This window comes from Microcaecilia unicolor, chromosome 8 (genome assembly GCF_901765095.1).
Source record: "Microcaecilia unicolor chromosome 8, aMicUni1.1, whole genome shotgun sequence".
Classification (NCBI taxonomy): domain Eukaryota; kingdom Metazoa; phylum Chordata; class Amphibia; order Gymnophiona; family Siphonopidae; genus Microcaecilia; species Microcaecilia unicolor.
Window position 1 is genome coordinate 212,210,056 of NC_044038.1, and position 25,063 is coordinate 212,235,118.

The 25,063-nt window shown below is 43.8% G+C and overlaps 1 protein-coding gene across 2 annotated transcripts in view; it reads right to left on the minus strand.

Moving 5' to 3' along the window:
* The window catches only part of DOK5 (docking protein 5), a 160,250-nt gene that overhangs the window by 55,474 nt on the left and 79,713 nt on the right, over positions 1-25,063 (minus strand). The window contains exons 1-2 of one of the 2 annotated variants that reach the window (XM_030212133.1): positions 12,018-12,138; positions 3,585-3,692 (exon numbers count right to left, since the gene is read on the minus strand). In XM_030212133.1, the coding sequence (XP_030067993.1) occupies positions 3,585-3,692; positions 12,018-12,044 (135 nt within the window). In that variant the 5' untranslated portion in view covers positions 12,045-12,138. Of the gene's footprint in view, positions 1-3,584; positions 3,693-12,017; positions 12,139-25,063 lie in introns of those variants that run through there. The other variant, XM_030212132.1, reaches the window with a different exon arrangement.

Below are 25,063 nucleotides of genomic sequence, written 5' to 3' on the forward strand. Positions count from 1 at the left end.
TCAATGATGTCTGTTTATATGCGCCATGGCTGGTATAGGGGGGTGGTTAATGTGGTTGTGGCTATCATAGGGGTGGAGCCATATGTGGTGACCCCGGCCCATAATGAGTACCGGCACCTTTTTTCTACAAAAAAAGCATTGCTCAACATGTATACGCTGGAAGAGAGGAGGGAAAGAGGAGACATGATAGATAACATTTAAATATCTCAAGGGCATTTATGTACAGGAAGAGAGCCTTTTCCAAATGAAGGAGAGCTCTGGAATGAGGGGGCATACGACAAAGTTAAGAGGGAATAGGCTTAGGAGTAACCTAAGGAAGTATTATTTCACAGAAAGGTGGTGAGGCGTGGAATGACCTCCCGGTGGAGGTGGTGGAGTCGAGGACTGTTCCAGAATTTAAAAAGGCATGGGATAAGCATGTGGGATCGCTTAGGATCAGGAAGAATTAGGGGTTACAGAGGATGGGCAGACTGGATGGGTCATATGGACTTTATCTGCCGTCATGTTTCTATGTTTCTAATTTCAGCTCTGTAAAAGGGGTATAAATTTATTCCTATATGTAGTAAGAAAATAAGGCTTGAGATATGAGAAATGTTATCAAACTCTTGATCTCATTGCCATCGTGGAATCTTTTGCACTCATGCATGTTAAAATTAGGAAGATAAGTCACAGCACAGAGGACTTCTGTAGATCAAGGAATAAGGGTTTCTCTTCAAACATGCATTGAAAGTGTGGTGCTTTGAGCATTAAATAACACTGGAAGCCAAAGTATCATTCAGAATGAATTTCATGTTTGTAAGATTAAAGTGTAGTCATTTTGAAAAGTGTAGTGTATTCCTCAGCCTTAGGCACTGTAATATTTGATTATTAGGAAGGTATTTCATACTCCTGCTTTTTATGCCTTGGGCAGACACCTAATCATTCCACCAATTTACTTCAATGGTGCCACACGTTTGGTCAGTTGTACAATAAGACTGTGTACAAAGTCCCTGTGAGAGAACCTTTCCATGGAGACCCTGAATTTAACCCATTCCATTCTCTGCATTTTTAAAAGCCACAAATCTGAACAATGGAGCTCTGAAAAAATTCACGCTAGTTTGAATTATGGCGGAACCGAGACAAATATTTTCCTGGTTAACCTTGTATATATGTCGTTTTCCAGCGCAAGAAAAAAATCCCAAAGGCCTCAAATATGTAATCATTTAAAAAAAAAAAGTCTACAGTATATGAGGACAGTTTCCTGGGACTTTGTTGAAAGAAAACCTTACTGGTGTAGCCACAGGTGGGCCTGGGAAGGCAAAGGGACCATCCACTTGGGCTCAGGCCTACCCAACAACAGCTCGTCCTTTTTGTGGTTGGCAGGGATCCCCAAGCCCCACCAGCTGAAGATTCCTGGCATCTCTCCCTCCCCTCCCTCGCTAGCGATCCAGCATCTCTCCTGGTCTCTCAACTCACCCCCACCCCAATGTACTTTTCAAATGTTTCTCTTCGCTTCCAGAGGTCGCTGGCAGGAAGCAGCGACTCACACACAATGACCAGAACTACTCTCAGCTGTTCTACTTTCTTACAACCGACCATGACAAGGCTGCCCCTTAATCTCCAGAATGATCCTTTGATCAGCTATTCCCAATTAATATCCTTTTTCCCCCACGAATACTCCCTGTTTGGAGCTTCTTACATCTGCCATCGTCTTTCATTAACTTAGAGGCCCTTTTACTAAAGTGTGCTAGACTTTGCAGTTACCATGGAAATTAACTAATGTGGAAACTATCGGGGGCATTTCCTGCAGGTAGCACTTAGCAAGGACTCATTCTTCGCCTCCTATTTAGAGAGGTGCAGTGCGGTAAGGGGCCCTTTTACTAAGTGGCGGTATGCCCACCACGGGCTTACCGTTTGCCAGTGTGGAGCTCCTGCTGGCCCAATGCAGGTGCTGGCGGTAGTACTGCCCCAGCGTATGGCATTTCTGACGCTAGTGGAAATATTCCAAAATGCAGGCGCTAACCCGGCGATAATGGGGCAGTGCCACACGCTACCCGGTTACCGCTGGGTTAGCGTGGGAACCCTTACCGCCACCTCAATGGGTGGTGGTAAGTGCTTCCTCCCCGTATGGCCATGCGGTAAGTGACATTTATTTATTTATTACATTTGTATCCAGTGCCGTAGCGAGGGCGGCTGACACCCGGGGCGGCTCGCCGCTGCACACCCCCCCCCCCCCCGGGTGCAGCATGGCGCCCCCCCCCCCTCCGGAGCACACCCTCCCCCCCAGAGCCCATTTTTAATTAATTTAAAAGCGAGAGGCGGGCGGGAGGGCCGATCCGCCCCCGAGTCCACGTCACTGGGAGCTGCGTCGGCTCCGTTGGTTCCTTGCTCTCTCTGCCCTGGAAAAGGAAGTAACCTGTTCCGGGGCAGAGGGACAAAGGAACCAACGGAGTGGACACCCCCCCAGCGGTGTGCACCCGGGGTGGATCGCCCCACTGCCCCCCCTTCCTACGCCACTGTTTGTATCCCGCACTTTCACGCTCATCGCAGGCTCAATGAGGCTTACATAGTAACAAGAGAATACAATCTGTAGTATCTGAATCAACAAAGGAGGTATGTGGTAGGACAAATGAACAAGGGTAAATGGGATAAAAGATGTATGAGAGAGAGGATAGGGATAGGTAAGGAAATGGAGCGATGAAGAAGAGGTAGGGGAAGAGCATGGAGGGTAAGACATCTTATCACATGGCCATTTCTTTTTTTGGTTGGAAACCAACGAAGCAGATCAGTAGTAAATTCAAACAAGGTTTATTAATAAAATAACATCTAGAATATACTGCCCGACACAGGCCGTGTTTCGCCCAGCAGGGCTGCATCAGGGGCTATTTATTGATACTTATTATAAACAAATCCTGAGAAATGTGTGTTCCGGTAATATTTAAAGTTAGATGTCAAAAAAACCAGCATAAACCATGCAGTAGCATGTAGAAACTGCCATGCATCCTCGCCTCTTAATAGTGGCTGGAAAACCCCGGTACCCAATTCTGACGCAGCCCTGCTGGGTGAAACACGGCCTGTGTCGGGCAGTATATTCTAGATGTTATTTTATTAATAAACCTTGTTTGAATTTACTACTGATCTGCTTCGTTGGCTTCCATCTTGGAGTTTGCGGATCGTTTGCCTCGCTGTTTTCTTGGACCATTTCTTTTTTTGGCCATTTTACCCGCCGCGGTAAAAAGGGCTTCAGCGCGTGGCAAAAATGGACCCTGCCGCTAGAGCAGGGACCTTTTTACCACAGCTGAGTAAAAGGGACCCTCAGCGCTGCAATCTCTCCACATCCATTCTCCGCCTATGCCCTGCCTAGTTATGTCTCTTAGCAAAAAATACTACTAATTCACAGTTTTGTACATGGTAATAGAAAAAATACTGCAAAAGCTGTTACTGCATTTTTGTGTTGGCTGTTAATGTGCATTAAACTGCTCACTTTAGTAAAAGGGCTGTTTAGCTTTTTCTGTGATTAATATTTCAGCCACAAAAATTTTGGTCAGGCTTGCAATCTCTTTTCATCTCTAAATCACGACGGTGTACATTTTTTTTTACCTTACCTTGTGGTAGCATCTAAAGTATGCCGCTCGCTCATCTGTAAACTTCTCCAGTCGTTTCGGCCCTTTGCTTGAAGCTTTCTTGAACACCAACCAGCATCTCTGATATATCTGGAAGCACAAAACACATCGCTTAACACCCCCAAGGCTTGGATATTACTATTTGCATCTGAAAATTGTCTTTGAATTGTTCCCAAGTGTATAATTTAACAGCCATAAACCACTGCAAATGTTCCTTGGGTACAAGGCAGACTTGAATCAACAATGGAAGGTTTATATACTGTAACTGAGAGGACTGGTGCATTAAAATGAAAAGCATGTACTTGAGATTATATAGAAAACAATAACCAAGTATGTGTTTTGTATGCTTTCCATTTTTATATGTAAAATATAAGACAAGAAGTACAGATAAAGGAACAGAAGGCCTAGAAATGCATTGAAGCCAATGTACTACATAGTGCAAACCTCAGCTGTTAACACAAGTTAAGTACTGTGAATGAAGCAGCTCGAATAAATTTTGTATGAATTTACTTGGGTTAAGGTTAGTATGTTATATGTTTTTTTTGCAAAAATTGAATTCTACATAAATGTTCTCTCCTGATGGGTCTGTGTTCACTTTTACACGTTTTTATCACACAGTTCTTTATTAATAGGTCGTTTAGGGGCCATTTTACTAAAGGGTTGCTGTGCAGCAACCCGGAGCTACTGCCAATGTGGCCTCAGGAGGTAGTTCCGCCTCGAGCGGCACCATTTCCAGAGCAACGAAAAATATTTTTGTCATTTTTACCATGGCGCTAACCCGGCAGTTATCAGTAATCAGTGGGTGGCGCTAAGTGTTCCCCGCTGCATGACCACGTAATAAGAGACTTTTTATCCGCTGCAGTAAACAGGGCCCTGGCACATGGGAAAACCATCCCCCGCTGCTACCTCAGGGCCCTTTTAGCTCGGTAAAAGAACCCCTTAATTTTCATTTTGAGGCATTTATAAATAATCTATTTGTTTATAGAATTTAAATGAACATTCAATTATTTAGTAACTAGTATCTATCCACGCGGTGCTGACACAGTTCATTCACTTTAAATGGGCTGTGTCGGCATTGCCACAGAGCTGCCAAGGGGTCCCAATTTTTAAGAGGGAGATTTTAGTACACGCCCACAGCCCTGCCCCATTTTGCATTAGCCCCGCCCACTCTACATGGCTCCGCCCCATGACACACCTCAAACCCACGGCCATTTCAGAAAATAATGTATTTAATAGCCTAACACCCTTTTCAATTAGCTTTCAGAGGCCAAACCCTCCTGCCTCAGGTCAGTATAATGCTGTTATGGTATCCTCTCCTGACCTGAGGAAGAAAGTATTGGTCTCTGAAACTTTATTAACACAGCTACCATATTACTTTACCCTAAATTAAAAATAAAATTATTTTCTTTACCTTGCTGTATGGCCATTTACTTTTTCTAATTGTGTTGCTCCAAGTCTCTTGATTCTGCTTTCCTTCGTCTTCTTTTAACTCTTTTGCCAGGGTTTCCTGGCCATTTGTCATTTTTCTTTCCTTTTTCTTTGTTTTCTTCAATATTTTTCTGCCTCTCTCTCTCTGTCCAGATTGAATTCATTCTTACTATCCATTCTTTAATTTCCTTCTTTTTACTTCATCTACCTATGGCTTTTCATCTTTTCCTCACCCTTGTTCTCCCCGTGCCCCTTCCTCTTATTCTCTAATCTTTCACTACTCCCCTTTACCATCCAGCAGCTCTCCTATTTCTCTCCCCATCCTTCCAGTGTCTCCCCTCTTTCTTTCTGCACCCTTCCTCCAGCGTCTCCTTTCTCCCTACCCTTCCATCCAGCGTCGTCCCTCTTTCTCTCCCAATCCTTCCACCCATCTACCCTCTCTCCTGATCCTTCCATCTAATGTCTCTCTCCCCCCCTCCTTCTATCCAGTGTCTTTCTATCTCTCCACCCTTGTCTGTTCAGTGTCCCTTCTCTCTCAACATCCTTCCAGTCTCTCTCCTTTCTCACTGCATCCTTTCATCCATCTCCCCTCTTTCTCTCCCTATCCTTCCATCCAGCATCTTTCTCTCCCCATCCTTCCATCTGTTTTCCCTCTTTCTCTCCCCATCCTTCCATCCGTCTTCCCTCTTTCTGTCCCAATCCTTCCATCTACACCCTCTCCTTCCATCCAGTGTGTGTGTGTGTGTGTCTCTCTCTCTTTCTCTATCCCCTTCTTTCCATCCAGTGTCTCTCTCTCTCTCTCTACCCTTTTACATTCATCATTTCCCCCCTCTTTCTCCCCATCCTTCAATGTCTCTTCTGTTACTCTCCATACCCTTCCTTCCAGCATCTTCCCTCTTTCTGATCTCAGCCAGGATCCCCCCTTTCTCCCCATCCTTATCACTAGCAGCTTCTCTCTTTCTCCAGCCCTTCTCCATCTCCCCTCCTTCTCTCCCCACTCTCTGTATTTTACCTCCTGCTCCTCCTTCCACCAGATCTTCGTTTCTTGGCCACTGCTGCTTGCAACAACAACAAAAAAAGAGCTAACAAACAAACAAAAATTTAAAAAGCAAGCGTGGCACTGCAGGCAGCCTTCAGGCATTGGCTGTCGGCTCTGCAGCCACTCCTCTCTCTGTCCCCGGAGGAGTGCAGCATAGCAGGAAGTCAATCTCAACTTCCTGCTCCAGGGGCAGTGATGTGAGAGGAGAGAGGAGCAGCTGCAGAGCCGACAGCCAATGCCTGAAGGGTGCCTGCAGTGCCACGCTTGCTTTTTACGTTTTTTTTGTTTGTTAGCTGAAGCTCTTTTTATTTTTGTTGCAGCCGCTGCTGCCAAACAGGTGAAGCAGCAGTGGCCGTAAATGGAAGAGAGAGCTAGCGCCGCCGCGTGTTCAGCTGGAGACTTTCCCGCTTTGGCGGGAGATGACCTGCTGAATGCGGGAGACTTGTCAGGTCTGTTGCCATGTGGCAGCTGCTATCATGGCTTGTAAACAGGGGGGGGGTATGAGAGATTGAGGCCCTTTTACTAAGCTGTGCTAGAAAGTGGCCTTTGCTATCACTAGCATGGGGCTTTCCCGCCCGCTAAGGCCACTTTTAACACGGCTGTAAAATGCTGCATTTTCCAATTCCTCTATTAATAGCTATGTGCCAATTTCCCCACTAGTGCACGGCCATTAGCGTGTGAGCACTTACCGACACCTATTTTCTAGGTGGTAAGAGCTCCTGCGCTAATTACACACTAATCGGTTGGTGTGTGGCAATGTAGCTGCGCTGTTTGTTGTATTGATGGCCATTTTATGTTGTGGTAAAAATAGCTTTGTTACACGGGAAAAATCTGCGCAAAGGTGCACTAAAGACTGAACTCAGTAAATTGCGCCCAAATTTGGGTGCCAAAAAAATATGCGCTACTCACTATTCTATAAATGGGCGCTCCCAGTTGGGCACTATGGGATCTGCACCAAAAAGGATTTACACAACTAAATCCTGGTGTAAAACCCCCTCCCCTAAATTAAATTAGGCGCAGATCCCCCAAATTCTGTAACACTACGCACAGATCCTAGAAATGCCCCAACCTGCTCATGTCCCTCCGATGGCCATGCAAAATTTTTGGATCTGCGTAGAAAAATTTACAAGCACATCTTTATAGAATAGAGACTATAAGATGCAGGCTTAAATTCCGATTATTGCCAACAAATCGGGCACTCAGCACACACCTCTGCCATCCCTGATAATACCATTACACAGGAATCAATTCTTGATCAAAAGTGCAATTTATTTAGGCCGCAGCCAGGAACTTATAACATTACATTTGTTACCCAGTACATATAATATTTCCATAGCTTGCAATATATCTAAGATGAAACTCCTGGCTGGGTACACAACCTTCATTACCTGCCATCTCCTATTGCCTCACAGGTGGGCTGTCCCAAGCATCCTGTGTCTACTCTCTGCACTGTCTCTATGAGCACCCACTGTCTTTCAGTGTATCCCTTTGAAGGATGTGCCTACACTGCTTTTCCAGCATCCGATGTTCCAGGCCTCCCGACCATTCAAGCTGGAAGACAAATTGTCCCAAAGCTCTTTCTTTCAGGTATCCATTAACATGCGGAATATGTTTCTTTCATCACATTTGAACTTTACCAAACATAGATTTAAACACTTAACTTACAACCATCAACAGTCAAGGTGCTGTGTACCCGGCACGGACTGTCAAACTGTAGCGCCCCCAGCTGCGAGAACGGTTGCAGCAGGGTGGGTGGGTGGGTGGATGGGGCACAGCTGCTCTTCCCCAGCTTCCTTGCTCTCAAATTCCCCTACTTCCTCTGCTCTGTGACCTCCTTACCCTGTCTTCCACCTTGCTTTCCTTTAACTCTTCCTCCTCTCTGTTCATCCGTTGTTCCTCTCCTATTCTTTTCTAGCCTAACCCCCCTCGTTCTGGTCCCTCCCTCCCCCCCTCCAGGCCTTCCGGTCCATTTGTGTCGGCCTCCCCTTAACATGTTTGCCTTGTTCTTCATGCCATTAATTGATCGTTAGCACCCATCACCCTGATTGGGCTTGTTAAGCAATTAAATTGCACACATAATTTGGGCACACACACAAATTTGCACTCGTAATTTGAACGCTATTACAGAATTAGGGTGTAGGTCTACTTTTGACACAGCTTAGTAAAAGGGCTCCAATGTGAGCTACTGTTAAGATGGGTTATTTTACTGTTAACTACTACTACTTATCATTTCTAAAGCGCTACTAGACATACGCAGGGCTGTACACTTGAACATGAAGAGACAGTCCCTGCTCGACAGAGCTTACAATCTAATCAGGACAGACAAACAGGACAAATGAGGGATAAGGACAAAGAGTAGCAAGATTCTGGAATTCCAAAGAGTAGCAAGATTCCGGAATCCCAAAGACTACTACTACTCATCATTTCTATAGCGCTACTAGATGTACGCAGCGCTGTACACTTGAACATGAAGAGACAGTCCCTGCTCGAAAGACCTTACAATCTAATTAACCCCAGTTATTAGTAATTTGGTCTCATTGCATAAGATAGGATCTGTACTATAATAGCACAACTTAATGGTAAAATAACACATCTTAACAGTTGATAACTTCCCCCCTTGGTGACGAATGTTGTTGTAGGTTTTTACCTTGCCATCCACTTATGAGTCATCGTGCTCATGAGTCCTCAGTCACAGGTTCACTAAAGAAAACCCTCTGCCCTAATGCAGAAATGACTAATTTTATGAGTCCTGACACATCCTGTCCCATCTCTCCCTTTGTTAGAAGGACTATGGCAGTGAGTCACACACAACTCTGCCCTTTCTCTATTCAATCTCAGATGTTCGGAATCATGGTTTGCTGGATCACTTTCCAAAGGAAGTATGATAGATGGTAGAAATTAATTATCAATAAAATTGTTTTATACAAATCTGAAACTTATTAAAAGGGACCAGAAATGCAGTACGTTCATCACATCCAAATGGATGCCACTTGTATAAGTTTCCAGTGTCAAAACAATAACCTGACAAACCGTATCCTTTGTGCATCACTTAATGAATATGTTATCATATTCTATATAAGCTGACACTTTTTCATGTCCTCCTGAATTTTATAAGAGAAGGTGAATTAAAATCAATAAACGTCAAACATTTTCATATGCCACATGCAAAGTAGCAGCTAACAATTTTCATTTATTGCCTATGATGGAGGTGTCCTATTATTTTTCTAATGGAAATGTTACAGAGAGCACCCTGTGTCAGTTTCTTATGAATGTGCAGTGCAATTTAATTGTTTCATCAAGTTCATCTTTAACAGCTCAACGGTTCGTCTTTGTTAACAGGTAAATCACAGCATTTCCTTTCAGAATTCGTTGCCATCTCCGTGTTCCTCAGGTCTCTGCAAAGCTTATCAGATTAATTATATCCTATACCCGGTTTCTACCTTTCATCTCATTGGTTGATGAGTGAGGCAAATGTTATGTAGTTATGAATGGTACAGATGGAAGATGAATCCCACACAAATTCTTCTGTGATCCTAAAAGAGCATCCAGGTCCCATAGGTAAAATTGAGGGGTCCTTTTACTAAGGTGCGGTGAAAAATGGCCTGCGCTAGTGTAGGCGTGTGTTCGGGATGCATACAGATCCATTTTTCAGCACGCCTGTAAAAAATGCCTTTTTGGGGCTGAAAATGGGCGTGCGGCAAAATGGAAATTGGCACGTGTCCATTTTGGGTCTGAGACCTTACCGTCACCCCATTCACTTAGCGGTAAGGTTTCACGCGTTAACCGGGTAGTAATCATCAACACATCTAGAATGCTGAGGTAGTTCAGAATTGGCGCATGTTGGACGTGCGTAGGCGCCTATGCAGCTTAGTAAAAGGGCCCCTAGATTACAAAATTTGAAAAAATATTTATTGATCTAAAGGTGCTAGCAATCGGGATGTGCTTTTTTTTTTCTTTTTAATGAAACAGGAAACACGCCCACATGCTGCTAAAGTGTTATTTTGCAAATAACCACTTGACTTACATAGTGCATATCTACAAGGGGTGGAGACAGGGCAAAGCAAGGGCGAGACATTGACATGACTTAATTTACAGAATACTGTAAGTTATGTACATAGTTGCCACAGACACTAGAACGTACTACAGCTCTATGGCTGGCATGAGCGATCAAATATTTGGCGCATTAATAGACAGTTACGTTACTATTCTATAAAGGAATAGACTGCTTAAGAATATAATAATAGCCATACTGGGTCAGGTCAATGGTCCATCTGGCCCAGTATCCTGCTTCCAGCAGTGGCCAATCCAGGTCACAAGTACCTGGCAGAAACCCAAATAGAAGCACCATTCCATGCTATCAATCCCAGGGCAAGCAGTGGCTTCTCCCATGTCCATCTCTATAACAGACTATGCACTTTTCCTCCAGGAACTTGTCCAAACCTTTGTTAAACCCAGATACTCTAACTACTGTTACAACATACTCTAGCAATGAGTTCCAGAGCTTTATTCTTTGAGTGAAATAATATTTTCTGCTATCTGTTTTAAAATTATTTCCATGCAATTTCATTGAGTGTTCCCTGGTCTTTGTACTTTTTAAAATGAGTGAAAAATAGATTCACCACCACCCGCTTTACACCACTCAGGATTTTGTAGACCTCAATCATATCCCTCTCAGCCGTCTCTTTTCCAAGCTGAAGAGCCCTAACCTCTTTAGCCTTTCCTCATATGGGAAGAGTTCCATCCCCTCTATCATTTTGGCCACTCTTTTTGAACCTTTTCTAATTCCTCTATATCTTTTTGAGATACGGTGACTAGAATTTGTTTTCATTTGGCTCTTTTGTTGTCATGGGAGTAATATCATTGAGTGCATGTTCTTTCAGAAAAAGTGCGTACAGTTTCCCTGATAATTCATGCATGTGCATGCGTTTCATGTGTGGTTTTGCTCATGCATAATATTCCAGTGGCTGGCACTATTTGAAAAACAGTGTGCACTTTTTCAAAAACTGCACCCTTTTTGCAAATAGTGAGCACTCTTTCAAAAAAGTACACTCTATTATCAGCAGATGAAAAAACATGAAATGTCATGTTTGTCTGCTCATTTTTGTTCATTAACGACATGTCATTGCAAATGACAGAATTATCACCTTTATTAACCATCCAAGCCTTGACATGAGTCGTTTTTCGGCCCACAAGGGCTTTCCTCAGGAGTCATATAGGATGTGTGTTGATGTATATCTGACCCAATACATTAAAAAAAAATCTATATAAAGTTGTCAGCTATGGACTTCCACTCTAGATTGCGCAGGGCAGGTGAAGGCGCCACTATCCACAGTACGCACGCATAGTTAGAACTCCTCTGTGGCAAGCACGCCCTCGCCTGCCCTGCACAATCTATAGTGGAAGCCTGTAGCTGGTGACTTTATATAGCATTTTGTTACATATTGGGCTCAGATATACATCAGCACACATCCTATATAAGACTCCTGAGGAAGGCCCTTGTGGGCTGAAACACGACTCGTGTCGAGTCTTGGATGGTTAATAAAAGTGATAATTGTGATATTATCGTCTGCTACCCCTTCTTTTGTCACCCTTGTTGTGACTGGTTTGTCCGTTTGACCACAAGGATTACTGTTCTTCTGCTGCCCTGCATTGCAAATGACAGCCCATCCCTCTCCATCTCTCTCATTGAAGACCCAGGCAGCCAGAGACTCTTCGTTTCTTGGAGGAGCCTTGAGGCAGAAGATAGCACTATGGCTTTACCAAGTATTGTTGGGTGTTCAAACACCTCTGGCTCACTGATGGGGGGGGGGGGGGGGAGAGAGATTCCACTACCTGGTTTATTATACAACAATGCTGTCTCCATACTAAGGGCACTTTCATTTTAAAAAAAAACTGCGTGTGCTGGTTACTGTTCAAAGGACACACATTCCATTAAATAATTTTATTACCTTACCAGTCAGCCGTGGAAATAACATCCTTGTTCAGGGTTTTTACCATCTCTCTCCCGACAAAATTTGTGGCCATCTGTTAACACATTCTTATGCAATTTGTGATTTGCCAGCCCTTGCCAGCAGTACAGAAGATGCGTTTCCATGATCATGTGGTACATGAAAAAACACCTGCTTTCAGTGCTTCAGTAGTCACTGCAGACCTTATTAATGAGGACATTGGAAATACTAACGAGCGTGGAAAAAGGACAGCATACATAATATTACATGGAGCAAAAAGCAGCCTGAATTCTAAGAAAAGGCGATTTATATTGAACATAACATGGAAAAGGAATTAATGCTGAATATCAAAAAGAGAATGCATTTACGTTTTTGTTTTCACCTTGATATTCTGTACTACACTGAAGAATTCATCGGAAATGTTTTACCTGACATAACCAATTTTATTTCAATGAGTCAGGGTCAAAGTTTAGCTAAAGAATAACTCAGCAGATTAACAATTAATAAATTCAAATACAGGCTGTCTCCTTCCACTTTCTAGCTTCTAGACCATTTCCATAACATATATATTTGGCTTTGGGAGTCCAAGAGACACCGCCTTACACATGCTTGTTAAGTTTTGGGATTCCTGAAGCAGCCCCAGCACTCACTGGTTCCTCCTTGATGAACGTGTCCTAAATGTGACCCTTTGGTCCAAATGCTTTCCCACCTCTGTTTTAAAGTAACATATCTGTGTGAGCTCCTTAGGGTATCACTTAGATATTTAGAATGGCAACATATAGGAGGGAGGGCAAAACTGTGATGGACCTTTTTTTTATATGATCTAGGCCTGATTTACTCTAGGAAGACAGAAACAAGAAGCAGACCTTATAAGAAACAAATAATCTTTGTTGATATTCAAAAGCTTCCAGGGATTCAAACATTTGTGCATGACATGGCCATGTTTCGCCTGAAAAAAAAAGACACCCAGGAGAAGGAGCGTTGCTTTCTACCAGGGCTTTTTTTGAGGGGGTACTTGAGGTACTGAGTACTAGCACCTTTTCCATTGTCTGCTAAAATTGACACATGGTCCCCAAGTTTTAATGAAAGAGCTTAGGCTCTACACACCAATTCTGCCTTGTCATAGATTCTGTGGTTGGTTGCAGGGGGCCTGGCTATTGTGGGGTGGGCCTCTTTAGTGATCACCCCACTGCTGAAGGGTGGCCCGGCATTTGAATACCAGCACCTTTTTTGCTAGAAAAAATGCACTGCTTTCTACACTTTTACGTGTTGGACCAGTCGTAGTGGTTTTAGACCAGCTGGTAACTTTGTCCCTGATGCAGCAAGTTTTCAGGTGAAACATGGCCATGCCGGGCACAGATGTTCAAATCCCTGGGAGATTTTGAATATCAATACAGACTGCTTGTTTCTTATAAGGTATGCCTCTTGTTTCTCTCTTCAATGTTGGATTTGATGGACTACTGATCTTGTTGCTTTCTCACTCCTGATTTACTGCAGGCATGATATTCAGCCTGCGATGGTCATTGGTTCTTAAGCCTCTGACAGCTGCGGGCTGAATTAAGCCTGGGTATTCAATGCCGGGCCATGTCTGGACTCTGGCACGGAATACCCAGGTAAGTATGGTGGCATGGAAATTAGTTCAGCAGATAAACAGGACAGTCTTAAAAACATCAGAATAGCCATGTTGGGTCAGACCAATGGTTCATCTAGCCAAGTATCCTGCTTCCAATACTTATGTACTTATATATAGTGATCATATAAGTAATTTTTTATATATTCCTAGAATTTAAATGGATACTTTTCTCTGTGCCCCCGTCCTGCCCCTTCCCCTCTCCAAAAAAAAAAAAATGCGAACTCTAAAGACCTGAGCTGAGGGATGGATCCACAAGCCCTGACAACTGAAGACCTCCTCCTCCAGCAGCGAGAAGTCTTCAAAGTTTGATAGCCAGTTGCATTGACCCGGAGCCACTGCTAACCCCTTCGCATACTCAGTTTTTGCACATGCATGGGGGGGGGGGGGCAGTAGAAGCGGTGGCTTGGGGACACTGCCACCAGATGCCAAGCTTGGAAAGAATTTCTCTCTGCAGGAGGAGGAGGTCTTCAGCTGGTAGGGCTTGGAGCAGGGGCGTAGCCAGACACCCAATTTTGGGTGGGCCTGGGCCCAAGATGGGTGGGCAGAAGAACTCCATCTTGTCCCACAAATGATTTGGTCTCTCCCTCTCTCGCCTGCATGCCATATGGTCTCTCAAATATCCCCCCTCCCCCGTATACCTTTTAAATAGCAGATCTTTACTTTCAGCGAGCAGCAACAAATACACACTGCTCATGTTGGCCCCACAGCCTTCCCTCTGATACAACTTGCTGTTTCCCCATAGGCGGAAATACATCAGAGGCAAGGCTGTGGGGCCGGTGCGAGCAGTATGTAACAGTCGCTGCAGGCAAAGATCTGCTATTTACAACGTATGCAGGAGGAACAGTTGTTGGGAGTTTTCGGCTGATGGGGCTTGGGGATCTCTGCCAGCCACATCATAGGTGTGCTGCTACTAGGTGGGCCAGAGCCCAAAGTGGGTGGGCCTGGGCCCACCCAGGCCCACCCTTGGCTACGCCACTGGCTTGGAGATCCCTGCCAGCTACAGTATGGGTGTGCTAGCGGACTCTGAAGTACCACAAAACTATGGTGAGAATTTGTCAAACTACAGTTCTGGTCTTTTTACCTAATCACCAATATGAGAGTTTGGCATGGTCACGGTGCAGGAGCAGGAACAAAGCACTCCACTAGACCACCAGGGATATTCAGATAGTTCTGGGGGCCTAGGGGGAGGGGAGTCATGGAGAGGGGAATTGTTTGCTTTGGGGGGAGGAGCACATGGATAGGGCCCTGAAAATTGTTGTTTCCTGTCATTTTCCATTGCAACAAATGGGGCGGAGGACATTAAAAAAAATGAATACTCTTAGAAACAACACGGGAAATGATACGAAATGACAATTTTCAGGCTGCCCATCACTAGTATTTAGCCAAACCAAAAAATAAAACTAATAATAACAATAATAATAATAATAATAAAATATTCACTAGAACCTGAAAAGTTACTTGAGAGTACATAGGAAGCGAAACCATCATAGATGCTCCATTGATGCCTGTAACGTTTCTCACGGGTAAATCCCCAAATCCTATTAATCTAAATACATGCACACCTTTTATTGTCATTTAAGAACTCCCAGAGGGGAATATCTAGCCGATCCATTTAGAAAATGGATATGTTACTTACAGGCCTGTGGGTACTTTGTACTGTGGATGTGCAAGTGAATTTTCAAAGACAACCTCTCACAGAATTTCAGTTTGAATATTTGGTGCCTAATGGCCCTGCGGTAGTTTTATAATCCTAGGTTTGCCTGTGCTTTGTAGCAGATGAAAAGTCTGTTCCTTAAAGTGCATGCTGGGATCTAAAAATGAAATTCCCAAGCACTGTCGGCCAGTTTCAGCCTTCATCTATCTCTTCATGGCACTTGTAAAAGTATTGCTGCTCAACAGAAGTGAGGCAAAAAAGACGAGGATTCCAAAGAAATCAATACAGGACCTTTAAAATGTACAGCAAATCAACACATTAAGGACCTGACATGGCCATGTTTCGGCATGTGAGCCTGCTTCAGGGGTCAAAGAACCTGTAATATATGTTGGTAAAAATATTTGCATTGAGAAAGAGTGCAGGCTCTTAGCTACCCAGGAAACATCATTTGAAAATTGTCCACCTATTGTTTCTTGGAGGTTGGTATAGACCTGGAAATGAGCACTGCCACAGTGAAGAAGTCCTATCACTTCCCAAAGGTTTGAGGAGAGGGCATGAGGTAGGATCAGGAGGATACTCTCCAATACTTCCACCCTGGAAATCCGAAGATGTTATGATGACATCACTTGTAGACTAATTACACTATTCTCACCATGTTAGACTTGGACCGGATGGAAACTTCCCAGAGGCTGAATGGGGTTATAGGTTAGTTTCTTACCTCTGATCTACTGAAACCCGATGCACATAGCAATAACATCAAGGTATGATCCAGTCCTTTACAAGGATTTCATTAATAAGGCCCGCCCCTTTTTAAAATATTTTAAAGAAGTCATGTTTAGCTTATTTACCATCTGAAGATGGAATAAAAGTATGAGGTATATTTAATATAGGTTGCTAAAAGTTAGATGTCAAAAAAACTGGACGCTAGTATTCTATGAAGGCGGATTTGTGCACCAAATCTGTTAAAGAATATTAGCATAAGTCTGCAGTTATGTGCCAAACCTTAGGCACGACTGCTTACACCATGTCTATTATTAGCGTAAATGGTGGCACCTAAATGTGGCAGTTGGGCATGTAAATGCAACTATTCTAAAAAGTGCGCACAGGAATAGAATGCCCCTGACACGCCCATGCCCCTCCCAGTTAATTTCCCTTCTGCATTTGAGCACAAGAGAAATTAGGTGTGCTGTTTACAGAACGTGTAAATCTGTTATGTGCACAATGGAACGTTACTGCCAATTAGTGCTTGCTAATTCCAATTATTGGTTTTTAGTGCCATTTAATTAAGTGTGCTACACAAGTAATTGACCCTCTTCTATAACTGTGCAGTCAGTTGAATGCCATTTATAGAATTTTGGGGATAGAGTATTTCCACTCACAGTTTGACTCTCTCTCTCTCTCACACACACGCACACACAGAGTATGGGGGGTGGGGGGTACCCTGCATTGAACAACAGGTACAAACAACCCTTACAACACGGGGATGAGGCTAACCTGTATATGGCTGCAGGTGTATCCCTGGCCACCTTTCTGGGCAGACTGAATGAGATTATGCTGGCCTTTATCTATGCTACTGTTACTGTGCTAATATCATATTATTATTTCATGGCCGTACTTGTGCTACTACTACTACTACTTATCATTTCTACAGCGCTACTAGACGTACGCAGCGCTGTACACTTGAACATGAAGAGACAGTCCCTGCTTGACTGAGCTTACTATCTAATTAGGACATACAAACAGGACAAACAAGAGATAAGGGAATATTAAAGTGAGGATGATAAAATAAGGGTTCTGAACAAGTGAATAAGGGTTAGGAGTTAAAAGCAGCATCAAAAGGTGAGCTTTTAGCAGAGATGGAGCTTGACTTACCAGCTCAGAAAGTCTATTCCAGGCATATGGTGCAGCAAGATAAAAGGAATGGAGTCTGGAGTTAGCAGTGGAGGAGAAGGGTGCAGATAAGAGAGATTTACCCAGTGAACGAAGTTCCCGGGGAGGAATGTACGGAGAGATTAGAGTGGAGTGGTACTGAGGAGCTGCAGAGTGAATGCACTTATAGGTCAATAAGAGGAGTTTGAACTGTATGCGGAAACGGATAGGAAGCCAGTGAAGTGAGGAGAGGGCTAATATGAGCATAATGACACTGGTGGAATATTAGTCGTGCAGCAGAATTTTGAACAGACTAGAGGAGAGAGATGGCTAAGTAGGAGACCTGTGAGAAGCAAGTTTCAATAGTCTAAGCGAGAGGTGATAAGAGTGTGAATTAGGGTTCTGGTAGTGTGCTCAGAAAGGAAAAGGGCGAATTTTGGTGATATTATAGATATCTAAAAAGACTCCATATTTTGCTAATTGTACCACATAAAAATGTTGCTTTGATATTAGCTACACAGTTCTAGGTTACTAGATTTTGCAAAGCAACCTAAAAAGCACTGGTTTGCTACAGTGAAAAGAGTTCTAACAACATAAAAATAGAATTAGGCATTGTGGGAGTGTTAGAATCAATCTTGTATCAAACATCCACATAGTCCATAAAATGGTATAATCTCATTTTTCTGGAACTGGTTTCTCACCATCTGCTAATTATATTGTCTTTCTTGTTTTGTATTGTGCCTACAGAAATTGTGTCTTATTTCCCACTTTTATCTCAATATCTGATACCCCTGGGTCTTGCTTTAGCTGGTACTGTAATACTTCTGCCTTTTGCAAGCTCCTCTCTTAATAAAAAGCAGGGTCTGACACATTTATAACCTGACCTAATGCTGAGTCACAGTCGAACCTGTTGATTTCACTCAGTACTTCCAGGGAATGGGTAATTCACAAAGAGATTTTATCCACTGAATTTAACAATTTGCTAACTGCTTTGCTCAAGGATTTATAGAAATATACAAAAGGTTAACATTTTTATTTTCAGTCTCGATGCTAGATTTTTATCTTGGGACTTAATTTTGTTTTCATAATCTTCCTTCATGTTCTTTCTGAACACAGTGTTCTCGTCATAAGGTTGATTTACCTGTTTGTTACAATGATGGGTTTCAATTTGAACATTTTGCTGGGACACAACACAATAACAAAATCAAGACTTTCTGCCAAGAAAAGTCATATAACCATCGACCTCAGAGCTGCCAAGCAGTGGCGTAGCCACAGGTGGGCCTGGGTGGGCCAGAGCCCACCCATTTAGGGCTCAGGCCCACCCAACAGTAGCACACGTTTAGCGGTAGCTGGTGGGAATCCCAAGCTTGACCAGCTGAAGACTTCCCCCTGATGGCAACAAAAGTGCTGCTCTCCACGATACCAGCACCTGAGCATGCTCAGTTTTCAGCGCATGCCTGCTGCAGACTGCCAGGGTGGAAAGAAGCGTTTTCCCGTCAGTTGAGATATTATTTTGGTGGTGGTTGGGGGGGGGGGGGGGAAAGAATACTTGGTGCCCACCCACTTCTTGCCTAGGCCCACCCAAAATATGTTGTCTGGCTACGCCCCTGCTGCCAAGTGACCCATTTCCAGAAAGGAGACTTTTGGACCAGTCCTGATTGTGAACTTATATCCCAAAGCAATGTGATATTTTTTGATTCTACCCATTGAAATCAATGCTACAGGTCCCATCATCCATCGGGATGTGATTGTCAGAAGTCCAGGAATGGCCTAAATCTCCATCTTACTACTACTACTATTTGACATTTCTAAAGCGCTACTAGGGTTACGCAGCGCTGTACAATATAACATAGAAGGACAGTCCCTGCTCGAAGAGCTTACAATCAAATGGAAACAAGAACAAGGCAACCACGTTAGATAGGGGCCGAACACAAATGGGCTGAAGGCTAACGAAGGATGGGGGGGAAGGGCTAGGGAAGATCAGGGTGAAAGCTCTAGAATGAAGAAAACAGATAGGGAAAGCAGGAGGATGAAGGAGAGGAAAGGGTTAAGAGTAAGGCAAGGAGAAATGAGGAAAGGAAGGGCAACTGTAGAAGAGGGGAAGCAGGGAAAGCTAGAACAGAGCACTATCGGGCAGCTCTGCTTCTCTAGAAGTAGAATTGAGCTTCATGAAAAACTGGCTGCAAGGCCAAGCAACTAGAGGTCAAATGAGTCTAACCTCCAACCAGTGGTGTAGTTACATGGTGCCTTGGGGGCCTGGGCTCCCCCAAATTTGCTCTGGGCCCCTGGTTTGGCTGGCGGGGGTCCCAACCCCTGCCAGCTGAAGCCTTCGTCCAGTGCTGGTCTCCAGTGCTGCTGCATTGCCTGCCCTGCTCTCTCTTCCCCTCATGTCCAGCACGCTCCTTTTAGCGCTGGATGAAAGCCTCAGCTGGCAGGAGTTGGGGACCCCCACCAGCCAAGATGCATAGCGGCAGCAGTGGGTGGGAAGTGGCAGGACGGCGGAGGGGGTGCAGTGAGGCAGCAGACCAAAATGTGCCCCCCCCCCCCCCCATCTTGGGCTCTGGCCCTCTTCCAACTCGAGGTCTGGCTATGCCCCTGCCTCCAACTCTGCCAAAATCATGCCCAGCTGGAGTGACTATTTTATTTATTTATTTGTTACATTTGTATCCCACATTTTCCCACCTATTTGCAGGCTCAATGTGGATTACATAGTACCATTCAGGCGATCACCAATACCGGTTTGAACAAATACAGAGTGAGGTAGTGATAGAGCAAAGGTCAATGTGTGATAGGCACATTGGAAATCGTAAGGAAGAAGAGTTAAATTATGTCCAGTTCTAGCTTTGGTTTCGTTATGCCGTTGGGTTAAGGCATCTAAGTTGGATCGCTAGGGCATGCCTTTTTGAACAAGTTAGTTTTTAGTAGTTTCTGGAAGTTTAGGTGGTCATATGTTGTTTTCAAGGCGTTTGGTACACTAGAATAATGTAAATCCAAACACATTTTTAAAAAATCTCTAACTCTGCACATTCAAGAGATGTTTAAACCTCATTTGTAGAGTATCAGTTTGGTGCTTAATATTGATGCTTCATAAAACAGTACAATGCTCTATCAAACTGACCCTATTATTAAAGATATTTTTCACCGTCAGAATGAAAGGACCCATTTAAAAAAAATGAGCCTCTGTGTAATATTAAGTAGTAAATGTAGCAGAGAAGATAATTGATTAGGACCTTCCACTTTATGAATAATGCTGCTCTTCCTCTATACGCCATGTTATTTTTGTAAATGTAAGGAATTCAAGAGAGAAACTGGACCATAGTGACTCAACCCAAGAAGAAATGATTTGATGTAAGTGTAAGAATCATTGAAAATTTATCATTATTCTTAAATATACTTTTTGTTCACCTGTGTTGAGGCATCTGTCCTCAGTTGTTGTTTTTCTTTTTTCCTCTTTCTTTCTTTTTTTTTTTCATTTGATTTTATTTCATTTGTTTTGTCTGGACAAAGTCAACCTTCCGCCAGGGTCGCTTTACTCATACTACCCCTCTCCTCAAGTCGCTTCACTGGCTCCCTATCCTTTTTCGTATCCTGTTCAAACTTCTTCTACTAACCTATAAATGTACTCACTCTGCTGCTCCCAGTATCTCTCCACACTCGTCCTTCCCTACACCCCTTCCCGGGCACTCCGCTCCATGGATAAATCCTTCTTATCTGTTCCCTTCTCCACTACTGCCAGCTCCAGACTTCGCGCCTTCTGTCTCGCTGCACCCTACGCCTGGAATAAACTTCCTGAGCCCCTACGTCTTGCCCCATCCTTGGCCACCTTTAAATCTAGACTGAAAGCCCACCTCTTTAACATTGCTTTGGACTCGTAACCACTTGTAACCACTCGCCTCCACCTTCCCTCCTCTCCTCCTTCCTGTACACATTAATTGATTTGATTTGCTTACTTTATTTCTTGTCTATTAGATTGTAAGCTCTTTGAGCAGGGACTGTCTTTCTTCTATGTTTGTGCAGCGCTGCGTGCGCCTTGTAGCGCTATAAAAATGCTAAATAGTAGTAGTAGTAGTAGTAATTTTCATTCTTCTCTTGCAATCTGAGCAGAGTTTATATCTAGCCCTCCTCCTGGATAAGAAAAAAAAACACTTTCCAGTGACCTGCATCAACTGGACCATCCAGGGACACAAGAATCAAGAAACTACAAGGTGAAAACAATTTTGCTACATTTTAACAGCCCCCCTTGGACCTCAGAACAGAGTTGTCCCATGTCAAATTTTGCTCTGCTCTGAAAACCCACCTTTTTTCTCTGGCCTTTCCCCATGGCTCCCTGGAGTAGTATGGTGAGTTGTAGGTGGCAGAGTACTCGCTCATTTGCTCCACCTCTTTCTCCTCCTGTCCTAGTTACGATGTAGTACCTTTCTATGATTTTTAAAAAAATTTTGTAAACCGCTTTGGTTGTCTGGCTGAAAGGCGGGATATCAAGCCTCAATAAAAGAAACAAAACAAAACGAATAGAATCTTTGAGTTGAAATTTAATCGACTGATATTCAGTTCATGGCAGCCAGTACCATTTTGTTATATTCATTTGAATGTATTTATAATCTTTCTACTGGAAAAACTCAAAGCTATTTCCGACATCAAAACACATAAAAATAAAACCTCACAGCCAGCCCCTATCTAGTATAAAATAGTTCTAACCAATCCTTGTACAACATACATAGAGGGGCATAATCGAACAGAAACGCCTATCTCCATGGGCGTTTATCTCCGAGAACGGGTCCGTGAAGGGGCGGAGTGAACCGTATGTTCCAAAAAAAAATAGACGCCCATGTTTTATTCGCCAAGGTGTGAGCTGGGCGTTTTTGCTTTTCACCGATAATGGAAAATGAAATCGCCCAGCTCAAAAACGAATAACTCCAAGGCATTTGTTCGTGGGAGGGGCCAGGATTCATAGTGCACTGGTCCCCCTCACATGCCAGGACACCAACCGGGCACCCTAGGGGGCACTTTTACAAAAACAAAAAAAAAGGTCAAAGAGCTCCCAGGTGCATAGCACCCTTCCCTTGGGTGTTGAGCCCCCCAAATCCCCCTCAAAACCCACTGCCCACAAGTCTACACCATTACTATAGCCCTAAGAGGTGAAGGGGGGCACCTACATGTGGGTACAGTGGGTTTGGGGGGGTTGGACGACTAAGCATTAAGCAGCACAATTGTAACAGGTAGGGGGGGATGGGCCTGGGTCCACCTGCCTGACGTCCACTGCACCCCCTAACAACTGCTCCAGGGACCTGCATACTGCTGCTTGGGAGGAGGGTATGACATTTGAGGGTGAAAGTAAAAAGTTGTGAAACATCATTTTTTTGTGGTGGGAGGGGGTTAGTGACCACTGGGGGAGTCAGGGGAGGTCATCCCCGACTCCCTCTGGGGGTCATCTGGTCATTTAGGGCACTTTTGGGGGCCTTATTCGTGAAAAAACAGGGTCCAGGAAAAGTGCCCTAAATTCTAGCTACAAACGCATCCATTATCGGCGAAAGGCGCCCATCTCTGTTCGGGTGATAACCACGCCCCAGTTCCGCCTTCACCATGCCTCCGACACGCCCCCGTCAACTTTGTCCGCATCCGCGACGGAGTGCAGTTGAAAGCGTCCAAAGTTCGGCTTTCGATTATACCGCTTTATTTGTTTTTGTGAGAAAAACGCCCATCTCCCGATTTAGGTCGGAACTTGGGCGTTTTTCTCGTTCGATTATAAGCAGGATAGTAACATAGTAGATGACGGCAGAAAAAGACCTGCATGGTCCATCCAGTCTGCCCAAGACAAACTCATATGTGTATACCTTACCTTGAATTTGTACCTGTCCTTTTCAGGGCACAGGCCATATAAGTCTGCCCAGCAGTATTTCCCGCCTCCCAACCACCAGTCCCGCCTCCCATCACCGGCTCTGGTACAGACCGTATAAGTCTGCCCTCCCCTATCCTCGCGTACCAACCACCACCCCCTCTTCCCCCCAACTGCTCCGCCACCCAATTTCAGCTAAGCTTCTAAGGATCCATTCCTTCTGCACAGGATTCCTTTATGCATGTCCCACGCATGTTTGAACTCCGTTACCGTTTTCATCTCCACCACCTCCCACGGGAGGGCATTCCAAGCGTCCACCACCCTCTCCGTGAAGAAATACTTCCTGACATCTTTCCTGAGTCTGCCCCCCTTCAATCTCATTTCATGTCCTCTCGTTCTACCGCCTTCCCATCTCCGGAAAAGATTCATTTGCGGATTAATACCTTTCAAATATTTGAACGTCTGTATCATATCACCCCTGTTCCTCCTTTCCTCCAGGGTGTACATGTTCAGGTCAGCAAGCCTCTCTTCATACGTCTTGGAACGTAAATCCCATACCATCCTCGTAGCTTTTCTTTGCACCGCTTCCATTTTTTTAACATCCTTTGCAAGATACGGCCTCCAAAACTGAACATAGATACAATTAAATCCTCTCAATTCCACCCTAAATGTAAAGGCATTGACCCTCACTTACCCCCCACAATCTGGCTTAGAAGTGAGGTTCATTCCTGTCATGGTATGTGTAAAATTAACCCATTTGGAGACATTGCCCTTGGAAGGAATCAATCAACAGCTTGACTCCAATGCTGAGCCTTCACAGCTTTTTTGGAAATTCAAGGTATGTGATTCCTGCTAACGCAGGTGACAAGTTATTCCACACAGAGAGAAATTTAAAATGGTGTCGGATTTGGGTGGGCTGATGCCATTACATACTAGTGATTGGCAGGGCAGGTGAGACTGGAGATCATTGCTACAGAAGTGTTCTGAGCCAGAAACACACCCTCTGCAGCAGGTCCCTAATGTTCCCACTGTGTCATGGCAAAATCAGGAAGGGCAATGAACAGGGAGCAATTTTATGCCCCGCCTCCCTTGTGCATTGTGAGGCCACAACACCCGCAAATAGCTCCCTGCATTCCTGCCCTATGAAGACTACCCGGATGAGATAAGATGCTCAGGGAGGTCTGGGTGGCTGGGAAAGATGAAGGGCCATGTTTACTAAGCCCCACTGTAGGCACACTAGTGTTTTTACAGCATGCTAAAAATTAGCATGCGCTAATGCTAAAGACACCCATTTGGGTCTCACTAGCGTTAGCACATGCTTAAATGCTAGTGCACCATAGTAAACAGGGCCCGAGGTGAGATATTTTGAGGGATTTTTTTTTGTTCCTTTTCACAGGAAAGGGGTATTTATATTTTGTTTTGTTTTTCATTTTCTTTTTTAAGTTTGTTGTTTCTAGTTTTAAATAAATGAAGCAAAAAAAAAAAAAATAGGCAAAATTAAGACTAGCAAAATTTCTGAGCACACTTGTAGTAAACATATACAGTCATAGTATATAACAGCATTTTAATATGATACACATGGAATTAATATATGAACAAACTCGATGCATGTATATGATAAAGAAAACAAGTCATGCAACTCAGCCACACAGAGTTACGGAGAGACATATCTGAACTTTTTCAGCAACATGACATTGCATTTAATTGAAAAAGGAGACCCAGTCAGGGAAATTATGGTAATTCAGTTTTCCAAGGCAAAACTGAAGTAAAAGCATTAAGAAAAATAATAAAAACAGAAAAATTGGAAAGAGATGGATTTTATGTACGAGAAAGCAATCTTAGAAAATGAAGAACAAGCTTTGTTATTCTTCATCTTTGGAAGATGAAAATGTTGTTAAAAAGACTCTGAGGCGAGAAGATATTGTCTAAGAAGTTAATAGATTATGCACAGCAACTATGTAGCAATTTAAACACTTAGCACCTCCTAAATCAGAAGCGGTAAGTGATTCCTCTTTAATTTTTCACAGGTACCACTCACTAATGGGAATATTAGC